This window comes from Garra rufa, chromosome 1 (genome assembly GCF_049309525.1).
Source record: "Garra rufa chromosome 1, GarRuf1.0, whole genome shotgun sequence".
Taxonomy (NCBI): Eukaryota; Metazoa; Chordata; class Actinopteri; order Cypriniformes; family Cyprinidae; genus Garra; species Garra rufa.
The window spans coordinates 52,632,726-52,644,072 of record NC_133361.1 but is presented as its reverse complement, the minus strand read 5'-3'; the positions used below and the strand labels follow the sequence as shown (position 1 = coordinate 52,644,072).

General features: G+C 38.6%; 1 protein-coding gene across 2 annotated transcripts; it reads left to right on the top strand.

Annotated features, from left to right (window-relative positions):
* Window positions 1–1,448: 1,448 nt before the first annotated feature.
* Window positions 1,449–7,850, top strand: ddx5 (DEAD (Asp-Glu-Ala-Asp) box helicase 5). Of its 2 annotated transcripts, none has more exons than XM_073842611.1 (13): window positions 1,449–1,604; window positions 2,490–2,661; window positions 2,756–2,852; window positions 2,946–3,079; window positions 3,165–3,230; window positions 3,313–3,454; window positions 3,533–3,693; window positions 3,792–3,964; window positions 4,039–4,149; window positions 4,234–4,295; window positions 5,488–5,547; window positions 6,445–6,666; window positions 7,171–7,850. In XM_073842611.1, exons 1-13 carry the CDS (start codon window positions 1,564–1,566, stop codon window positions 7,566–7,568), a joined length of 1,839 nt encoding a protein of 612 aa, XP_073698712.1. In that variant the 5' UTR covers window positions 1,449–1,563; the 3' UTR covers window positions 7,569–7,850. The 2 variants fall into 2 exon arrangements, with proteins under 2 accessions (XP_073698712.1, XP_073698718.1); XM_073842617.1 differs by having other exon boundaries at window positions 6,445–6,679; window positions 7,171–7,338.
* Window positions 7,851–11,347: the final 3,497 nt, after the last annotated feature.

Sequence of the window (11,347 nt, the reverse complement as noted above, 5' to 3'; positions counted from 1 at the left end):
TTTAAAAAGTTTCCTAGGTGTCAGACTCAATTCGAGCAAATCTAAAAAGAGTGTAGTAAATTTATGCATTTACAGAAGGTCAAGAAACCTAAATCCAGAGCCAATACCCAACAATCGCATGTTTGAACATTCATGCTTTGTTAACTTTTCACACATTTTATAATATTTTTAAGTCACTAAATCAATGAAATAACACATGGAAAGTGTTTAGACACCAAAACTATTGTATATTTGAGCTTTCTTTGGTTAGATTGTAGCATCTGCTTTGTTCTTTCTCTTTGTTCTTTCACCTGCTTCTCAAACAGCTACACTAGCAGTCAAAAGGTTTTGAACATTACGATTTCTAACGTTTTTAAATAATTCTCTTCTGCTCACCAAGCCTGCATTTATTTGATCCGGAGTACAGCAAAACAAGTACAATTATTTAAACTAACTTTTTTCTATTTGAATATATTTTAAAATGTAATTTATTCCTGTGATTTTAAACCAGAATTTTAGTGTCACTACCTGAGTCACATGGTCCTTCAGAAATCATTCTGATATTTTGATTTGCTGCTCAAAAAACATTTATTAGTAGAATTGTTTTAGGTTTCTTTGATGAATACAAAGTTCAGAAGAAATATTTCGTAATATTATAAATGTCATCACTTTAAATATATTTAAAGCATCCTTGCAAAATAGAAGTATTCATTTCTGTAATTTCTTTCCTAAAAAATATATATATATACATATACTGACTCCTAGTTTTTGAATGTTATAGTGTATAAAAGCTTTTTACTTCAGATAAATGCTGATCTTTGGATCTTTCTATCCATCAAAGAATCCTGAAAAAAGTGCTCACCTGTTTTAAGTATGGATAATAACAAAAATGTTTCTTGAACAGAACATCAGCATATTAGAATGATTTCTAAAGGATCATGTGACACTGAAGACTGGAGTAATGTTGCTGAAAATGTAGCTTTGATTTGACTGTTAGTGTATATTTGTATATACATCTAAAAAAAGAAACACAAGAGCCCAATCTATATTTGTCCACAAAAAAAGTTTATTCCACTAAAACCTTGTATAGAATTAGCTTTTCCAAACTACTGACTTTCAAAAATAGCTGTTTTGCGTTTATAATTAGGATACATTAATAAATAAGTATATGGTTACTAAAAAGACTTTCACAGGGTTTATTACTGTTCGCTAATGCAAAAAAAGTGTTTGTATCATTGGGGGGGCACGTGACATGGTATTATTTTGAGTTCAATGTAATTACAATAAGATATGAATATGTAAATAATGTAAATACCGCTATTTTATCACAGTACCCTCCCAATGTTATGTAAGAATTCAACAACAGCCATTAATCCCCAAACGCGCATGCTCAGCGACGAGAACGCGCGCGGCGCATGAACGTCAGAAAGACGTCAGCGATTTTCCGGAAGTCACTTCCTCTTCCTATAAAACCCGGCGAGTTCACGCTGAGATCGGCGTTCACAAGCACCATCACTGCGCGTAACTGAAGGGGGAAAAAACGTCCGATTATTTAATTTTTAATTTATAATCTCAGATTACAATATGCCTGGATATTCAGACAGAGACCGCGGTCGTGACAGAGGGTAAGATGGTTTGTTTGTTTTTCGATGAAAAATTTGTGGTAACGTTAATATAAAATTTTCGTAATTAACTGTAAATATCCATTGATCGATAGTTTTTTTGTCACGGATTAATCAGCTCGCTCCACAGTCGTGTTTGTTGTATATTTAACGTACGTTTAACGTTAAATCCGATCGGGTGTGTTCGAGTATTAGGCGGATGGCTAGGTGCGTATCCGTTTACACGACAGAAGTCGGGTTGAAAACGAGTGTCTGTTATTTTAACGTGTGGAATATGTTTTAAACGTCGAATAAATAGTGTTTAACTGATATTCGACAAATATCTCGTGGATTTATGTCGATAAAAGGCCTCGTTGGACCATGTGGCTGTGATGTTGTAAAATGCCGGCCGGTTTTTCCTCTTTGTCTCCTGCCGGTTGAAAATAAAATGGCAGCGGCGTTAAAACGTGGCGCAGACAAAAACTCACGATGTGAATCGAAACCTAAGCGTTTGTCATCTATTATTCAGAGCTTTTGCCTTTTGCTTGACTAACATTTTGTTGTTTTTCTTTGAGGATGAGTTCGAAAGTACATGCACCACGTTTTTTTTTTTTAGACTTGTTACCGTGGTGTACCAATGATGTGCGACATGACCGTATCGTGTATAGATCTACCGTGTCTTGACAATGCCTTTTAACACGTTGTTGTACAATAGTGCTACAATTTCTTGTTTTTTCAAGTGTTCTACAGACAATTTCTTATTTTTCTGGCAATCTTTAATGATGATCCTACGGAAACACTGAAGTGGTGTGACTGAACCACACTTTAAGTGCTTTTGACCTATATACACAGATAAGCTGGGTATTTACTTGGTCTTTAAGCCTTAATGTTCTCTTTATTTACTAATAGGTACAGCAGTGGTCCCCCACGTTTTGGAGGCAGCCGAAATGGACCTCCTCCAGGAAAGAAGTTTGGGAATCCTGGTGAGCGCCTGCGGAAAAAGCACTGGAACATGGATGAGCTCCCCAAGTTTGAGAAGAACTTCTACCAGGAACACCCTGAAGTTTCTCGGAGGTCAACTGTACGTAACCTCTCAATACATCTGTGTTTGTTCTTTATTTTCTCTTCATTTTGAGTTTAAAAAAAAAAAAACATGTGTAATTTTATTATTGCAGCAAGACGTTGAACACTACAGGAGAACCAAGGAGATCACAGTGAAGGCTCGAGACTCTCCCAAACCCATTATGAAGTTCCATGAAGCTAACTTTCCAAGTAAGTTGACATGGAGTGTTTTATTGTAAGACTGAATATTAAGTTTCGCAAGGTTAAACTAACCATTTTTTTTTTTTTTTTTTTTTTTTGTAGATTACGTGATGGATGTGATCACTAAACAGAACTGGACTGATCCAACTCCCATCCAAGCTCAGGGGTGGCCAGTTGCACTGAGTGGAAAGGATATGGTTGGCATTGCACAGACTGGCTCTGGAAAAACTCTCTCGGTATGATGTTTCTCAACTGTCCTGACGTAAGTTGTCTGGTTGTGACTCATTTGACCTGGTTTTAATGAATCCCTGTTTTTTGCAGTATTTGCTTCCTGCTATTGTTCACATAAACCACCAACCATTCCTGGAGCGTGGTGACGGTCCCATTGTAAGTTCAACAACCTGTCAAGTATAAATCTCAGTATTTGTTTTAAAATCGGTATATTAATCTGGTGTTTTTCCTCTATTAGTGCTTGGTCTTGGCTCCCACCCGTGAATTGGCACAGCAAGTCCAGCAGGTGGCGGCAGAGTACGGCAAAGCTTCTCGTCTTAAGTCCACCTGCATATACGGAGGTGCTCCCAAAGGACCACAGATCAGGGACCTGGAAAGGGGTATGCATGCAAAAGAGCTTCAATCTCAATCTTTTTAGTTATGTGCTAAATGTCTGACTCTTTAATTGCTGTCATCAGGTGTTGAGATTTGTATCGCCACACCTGGAAGGCTTATTGATTTCCTTGAAGCTGGGAAGACAAATCTGCGCAGATGCACCTATCTTGTGCTTGATGAAGCCGACAGGATGCTTGACATGGGATTTGAACCTCAGATTCGCAAAATCGTGGACCAAATTAGAGTATGCACTGTTTCAGTTGAGCTAAACTATTCACATCTGCTGTTTCTTTCACACAATGTTAACTTTTTTTTTTTTTTTGTACTTCATTCGTCCTGTAGCCAGACCGACAGACTCTTATGTGGAGTGCTACATGGCCCAAAGAGGTGAGGCAGCTGGCTGAGGACTTCCTGAAGGACTATGTACAGATCAACGTTGGTGCTCTGCAGCTCAGCGCCAACCACAACATCCTACAGATTGTCGACGTTTGCAACGACGGCGAAAAGGAAGACAAGTGAGTATTGAGAATGTCAAAAGTTTTGATGGTTGTGTGAGGGAATGCATGACAACGAATCTGTTCTTTTTCAGACTGATGCGTCTATTGGAGGAAATCATGAGCGAGAAGGAGAACAAGACCATTATTTTTGTAGAGACCAAAAGGCGGTGTGACGATCTTACCAGGAGGATGCGCAGGGATGGGTAAGATGACCTACTTGGCTTTGCTGTGTCATTTGGGGTTTGGGTTTCAAATGAAGGTGTTTCATTGGTGTTTTCTTTTTGTAGGTGGCCAGCGATGGGCATCCATGGAGACAAGAGCCAGCAGGAAAGAGATTGGGTGCTTAATGGTACGTGTTCACCATTATGGTCTCAAGATGTGCAGTCTACATTTTGAAGTGGATCAAAATAATTCAAAGTTGTCTTAAGACAAGAACAGGTTTTGTTTTAGTTTTAAGACAACTTTGAAACCGGTTGATCCACCAAATGTTGACTTTATGGCGAGTCTGTCATTTTAGGTTAATTTTAGTGCTGTCAATAGATTTAAAAAAAAAAAAAACTTTTTATTTTTAACTTTAACATTGAAGTTTTTAGTTATACTTTAATATTGCTTTTTTATGACTTAAGGCAAGTATCACAGATATCAACAGATGTCTTTGAAATTTTTTTTTTTCACTAATATTTAACCATTGAGTATAGCCATTCAACATTCTCATATAATTGAGAGCTATTAATTTAACATTTATTAACTTAAAAATAATAATGTAATTTAAGTGAGATAACAATCTTCACAAGTGTCATATAGCATTGTCACCTGTGGCCTTCAGCATGACAAATGTATCTTAATTTAATAAAATTACCAAATGCAATTCCAAATTGAATAAAGGTAGTAGATGTGGATCAGATACTGCTTTAAATGTGACCCTGGACCACCAAACCAGTCATGAGGTTTTTTTTTTTTTTTTTTTTTTTTTTCTCTCTCTTTTTTTAATAAGTGCCATTTCTGTTGATAGATGGTTTGTTAGGATGGGACAATATTTGGCTGAGATACTACTATTGACAATCTGGAATCTAATGGTGCAAAAAATAAAAATACTGATAAAATCGCCTTAAGTTGTCCATATGAAGTTCTTGGCAGTGCACATTACTTGTCTAGAATTAATTTATTTGCTACAGGAAATATTAAAAGTGATCTACATGGAACGTGATCTTTACTTAATATCTTAATGACTTTTGGCATAAAAGAAAAATATGATTTTTGACCCATACAATATTTTTGTCCATTGCTACGAATATACCCATGCTACTTATGACTGACTCATAAATGATAAATGCATGTAGTTTTAAGTTTGCTTTAAAAACGTTCCGCATCTAAATTCAGTTCTTTAGCGGTTATGAGTGGGGTGACCAAACCTAGCCCTGCCCCTGCGTTAATTGCGTTAAATATTTAATGCATTAAACTGAATTTATCTGAAACTACTAGTTAATTTGCATGATTTTACTTTTTATTTTATTTCATTTTTATTTTTTTTTTCTCAACAGAGTTCAAATACGGCAAAGCGCCAATCCTCATCGCCACAGATGTCGCTTCCAGAGGACTAGGTTTGTTATACCTTCTTAATCTGTCCTGTATCATTTCATATTGTGTTTTACTATACAGTTCTGCCGTTTCCTTTTAACTGCTGTGCCTTTCTGAGCCCCTCTCACCTGAAGGTGGAGTCTTGGAGGCAGGACCTTGGCATGACGCGTCCAGGTTCACCAGGAGGGGGTAAGGAGCTCCTCTGTGGAGTTCTACTTGTCTGCCAGCCAATCAAATTGCATTCAGAGGTGGTCGGAGCTCCGTGATTGTGGGGTGTAATCTGAGGGGCGGCATACCACGGAAGAGTGCAGCGCCGTTGAGTGGTTGCACTTGCGTCCTGCTCTCGTCTGCTCTAGCGCAACAGCTTGAACTGTTGAACTTTTTTTAAGTTAAGGACTGGGAGCTTTCTCAAAAGGAAGTGCGTGTTTCTTTTGTGTTTTTTTTTTTTTTTTTTTTTTTTATGAAATTTGAGCGGCTTTTCCGTGGAGAGCAGTTGCTTTAATCTACATGCCTCCGCACTGAATGCGATTACCCGGCTGGTCGATGCGTGCCCTCCTTTTGCTGGCTTCAGTCATGTCGAGTCCTGCCAAAGAGAGTCATATTTTCTTTCAAGTGAGCACCGGTTGGTTGGAAAGCTTGCGTCAGCCTTAAATTTAAGCCCTTAATCGGTCTCGTTTTTTTGAGCGAGTTGAGTCTTGGCAAGATGCAGCAGTTTGTCCTGTCGCTTTTAATAGAGGACATTGTTAATTTGTCATTTGGATCCTTAAAGTCCTGCTTTTAACCATCCTTTCCTCAGCATGGTAAGTCGATGACCTATGGTTCATTGTTTCCCTTGCTAACACCTTCTATCCTCGCTGCTATGGCGGTGTGCATCCGCACTCCTCTATTCCTGCCATGGCGCGTCCGTTTTCTCTCGACAGATGTGGAGGACGTCAAATTTGTCATTAACTATGACTACCCCAACAATTCAGAGGACTACATTCACCGCATTGGCCGTACAGCTCGCAGTCAGAAAACCGGCACTGCCTACACTTTCTTTACACCAAACAACATGAAACAGGCTCACGACCTCGTCTCGGTCCTCCGCGAGGCCAATCAAGCCATAAACCCCAAGCTCATCCAAATGGCCGAAGACAGAGGAGGTAAATCCAATTGGTGAGATACAAGAACTGTGCTTTAATCTCAGCCAGTTCGTCCTTCATAATCTCTCTTTAAAGGACACAAATTAACAGATAATGTACTTACCCAGTTGTCATCCAGGATGTTCATGTCTCTTAAGTCATAAAGAAATTTGAGGCAAGGATTTCAGGAATTATCTCCATCTAGTGGACTTCAGTGGTGCCTGTGAGTTTGAGTTTCCAAAATGCAGTTTAAATGCTGCTTCAAAGGGTTCTAAACTATCCCAGCTGAGGAATAAGGGCGTTATCTAGCGATATGTTATTTTCTCAAATTAATTTCAGAAAAGTTTCCTTCAGAAAAAAGTTTTACGACTGAAGAACGAAAGACATGAACATTTTGGATGACAACAGGCCAAGTACTTTATCTGTGAATTCTTCTACTGGAAGTGAACTCCTTTAAGGGTACGGCTGATTTGCTTGGTTCTCGTCCATTGACGAATCTCAGTTTGACTCCGGTTTTTCTTCTAGGTCGTTCAAGGGGAGGTCGAGGTGGAGGGTATAGGGACGACAGGCGGGATCGCCATTCTGGTGGCAGGCGGGACTTCAACAGCTACAGCCAGGACAACCGCAACAGTGACTCATACGGGCAAAAGAAGGTGTTTGGGAACAAAACTCAAAACGGATCTAGCGGTTACAACAGCAACGCCGGTAGCAGCTTCAACGGGGGCTACAGCAATAATGGACAGGGTAACTTCGGCAATCAGTCTGGTGGGTATGGAAACCAAGGCTATCAGAACCAGCAGTTTGCTCCCAACCAAGGGGCTGTCCAGAACGGCATGAACCACCCTCCCCCATTCCCCTTTAACCCCCAACAGATGCCACAGTCCATGCCGTTCCCCATGGCCCCTCCAGCGTTCCCTCAGTAAACAGAGTTTCATTTAATCTGAGTCCTTTAACTGTTCCGTTTATGTAACTTTATTTCTTCAGAGCAGGTTGTAAAATGTACATGCCTTCACAAGTGTCCCAGAGTCTGCTGTGCAGGATTTCTTTTGTTCCTTCCCTCTCTCCCTTTTTTGTTAGATGTATCTTTCTTTTTTAGTAACTTAAAGTTATTTTGTACTGTAGAGTTAATGAAGGATCTACACTTGTAAAAATGTCAAGGGCCATTTATGGCCATTGCATGGTCCTCAAATAAAATATTAAAAGTGTCTTTTGTGTCTGTCTCTATTTGCACTAGATGCCGCTTCTGCTAGTTGAGGCTAAATGTCTTTATATTGCTTTTTATACAGGCTAGGAGTAGGGGAGGGTGATCTCACGGTTTTGCTTTAAGATTGTCAATTCTTGGGTTAGTATTAGTTGTGATTCATAACTGCCAAGTTTAAAAAAAAATGCTGATTACAAGTAAACTGTCTCCAATTAAATGAGCTAATTGCAAACAGTAGAACAAATAAATGCTGCATAAATTAAATATTTCTTAAAGTTAACACTTGATTTAGTCAAGAGCAGTGAGAGATTACCATTTGTCGTTTGATTAACATGAATGACGGACAGCAGGAATATTAAACTGCTGTCACTGAAAGAGCTTGCTTTCACCTACCACCTTAATTACTGTGTTCAAGTGGATACTTGCACAGACATGCATTTTAACGTGCATTTTAAACTGAAGGCCTATAAAGAGTTATCTTGTTGATTTGTTTCCATGGCTTGAAATCAGTTGTTTAACCGCACTGGTTAATGTGTAAAGTAAGTTTTTGTGCATTAGTCAACACTAAGTGAATCAAAAAGGTTCTGGTCCACTTTAAATGTGGACTACTATATATCACCCACCCCTAGCTATAAATGTATCAATATATTGCAGAAGAGGAAATAAACTTTTTTTGTTTTTAATATTACTGGAAAAAATATTTTTCAAATCACTTTATAGTTATGCCACCAATCTTAAATTGGCTATTCATGCTTAATCCTCAGTTCTGTTAAGTGCTTTCATAATTGTATTATCATAAATTGGTGGTTTAACAGATGTAGGGCCATTCTTTTCTCTAATTACTGGGTCATTAAAATGACTTACAATAAGGTTTTAACTTGCCTTGATCTTCAGTTTAACATTTAATAATCAAAACTATTCTTGTGTTATTTTTTTAACTGATAACACCGGTAATGGATAAACAAGTGTTTGCAGTAATTGTTAAAGGTTTTCCACAATATTAAGCAAGCACAGTGATGCATGTTTCTAACATCGATAAATGTTTCTTGAGCAGCAAATCAGCATATTAGACTGATTTCTGAAGCATCGTGACACTGAAAACTGAAGTGATGATGCTGAAATTTTAGTTTTGCGTCACAGGAAGAAATTACATTTCAAAATACAGGTGCTTGTCATATAATTAGAACATCTTCAAAAAGTGAAACTTGTATAATGTATACAATCATTCCACACAGACTGATATATTTCAAGTGTTTATTTCTTTTCATTTTGGGCATTATAACTGACAACTAATGAAAACCCCAATTCAGTATCTCAGAAAATTAGAATATTACTTGAGACCAATACAACGAAAGGATTTTTAGAAAACTTGGCCAACTGAAAGTATTAGCATGTACAGCACTCAATACTTAGTTGGGGCTCCTCTTGCCTGAATGACTGCAGCAATGCGGCGTGGCATATAGTTGATCAGTCTGTGGCACTGCTCAGGTGTTATGAGAGCCCAGGTTGCTCTGATAGTGGCCTTCAGCTCTTCTGCATTGTTGGGTCTGGCATATCGCATCTTCCTCTTCACAATACCCCATAGATAGAGGTCAGGCGAGTTTGCTGGCCAATTAAGAACAGGAATACCATGGTCCTTAAACTTAGCTTTGGTACTGTGTGCAGGTGCCAAGTCCTGTTGAAAAATGAAATCTGCATCTCTATAAAGTTGGTCAGCAGCAGGAAGCATGAAGTGCTCTAAAACGTCCAGGTATACAGCTGCATTGACCTTGGACCTCAGAAAACACAGTGGACCAACACCAGCAGATGACATGGCACCCCAAACCATCACTGACTGTGGAAACTTTACACTGGACCTCAAGCAACGTGGATTCTGTGTTTCTCCTCTTTTCCTCCAGACTCTGGGACCCTGATTTCCAAAGGAAATGCAAAATTTACTTTCATCAGAGAACATAACTTTGGACCACTCAGCAGCAGTCCAGTCCTTTTTGTCTTTAGCCCAGGCGAGACGCTTCTGACGCTGTCTTTTGTTCAAGAGTGGCTTGACACAAGGAATGCGAGAGCTGAAACCCATGTCTTGCATACGTCTGTGCGTAGTGGTTCTTGAAGCACTGACTCCAGCTGCAGTCCACTCTTTGTGAATCTCCCCCACATTTTTGAATGGGTTGTGTTTCACAATTCTCTCCAGGATGAGGTTATCCCTATTGCTTGTACACTTTTTTTCTACCACATCTTTTCCTTTTCTTCGCCTCTCTATTAATGTGCTTGGACACAGAGCTCTGTGAACAGCCTGCCTCTTTTGCAATGACCTTATGTGTCTTGTCCTCCTTGTGCAAGATGTCAAAGGTCGTCTTTTGGACAACTGTCAAATCAGCAGTCTTCCCCATGATTGTGTAGCATAAAGAACTAGACTGAGAGACCATTTAAAGGCCTTTGCACGTGTTTTGAGTTATTTAGCTGATTAGAGTGTGGCACCAGGTGTCTTCAATACTGAACCTTTTCACAATATTCTAATTTTCTGAGATACTGAATTTGGGGTTTTCATTAGTTGTTAGTTATAATCATCAAAATGAAAAGAAATAAACACTTGAAATATATCAGTCTGTGTGGAATGAATGTATACATTATACACGTTTCACTTCTTGAATGGAATTAGTGAAATAAATCAACTTTTTAAAAATATTCTAATTATATGGCGAGCACCTGTATATATAAACAGTTTATTTCAATTTAAATTGAAACGATTTACTTTTGATTTAAAATGCAGCCTTGGTGAATGTAAGAGACTCAAAAAAATCAAGCTGCAAAATATAAGCATCACAGAAGTGCTATACAAGATGACAGCGGCAAGAGATGTTTTCAGCCACCTGTCTAATTCAATTAGAAATGTCTAAAATAATATGGTGACATTCATTTTGTATGACTTAAAATGATAGATTATAGAATGATGCCTTTTATATGGGATTTTAGGGATTTATCCATCACTGACAAGCTGAAGAACGCATTTGAGAAAGTCTTTAGTGAGGAGAATAGCTCATAGAGAGCACAAACATCTATGCTGACTAATGCTGATTCATGCAGAGTGACAGCGCACAACTCAGGATGTTTTCACAGGCTGATTTTCCCTTTTTGGGAACATTAGGATTTTACTGATCAAATTTGACATAGATGATCTCATCTGGTGTGTGTTCAAGCATTTAACACCTACACAGTGTGAACAATTCATTATACTGCACCCGGATAGAATAAAAATCAACATTTGCTATATGTATCTGTTTACTGAGCCGGTATTGAAGTGGGCAGACCTCATCCTCCAGCTACAGCAGGGAATAAGGTATTATTCATTAGTGATTATCTGAAAATAAATCCAGATTAATTTAATGGCTGTGTCTCTCTGTGTGTGTGTGTGTGTGTGTGTGTGTGTGTGTGTGTGTGTGTGTGTGTGTGTGTGTGTGTGTGTGTGTGTGTGTGTGTGTGTGTGTGTGTGTGTGTGTGTGTGTG

What these genes read in the sequence shown, in the direction of transcription:
- ddx5 (XM_073842611.1), top strand. Translation starts at nt 1,564, where the DNA reads ATGCCTGGATATTCAGACAGAGACCGCGGTCGTGACAGAGG. An exon ending in GCTCTGGAAAAACTCTCTCG is followed by an intron (nt 3,080 to 3,164) that starts GTATGATGTTTC and finishes TGTTTTTTGCAG; the next exon opens with TATTTGCTTCCTGCTATTGT. An exon ending in TGTCGCTTCCAGAGGACTAG is followed by an intron (nt 5,548 to 6,444) that starts GTTTGTTATACC and finishes TTCTCTCGACAG; the next exon opens with ATGTGGAGGACGTCAAATTT.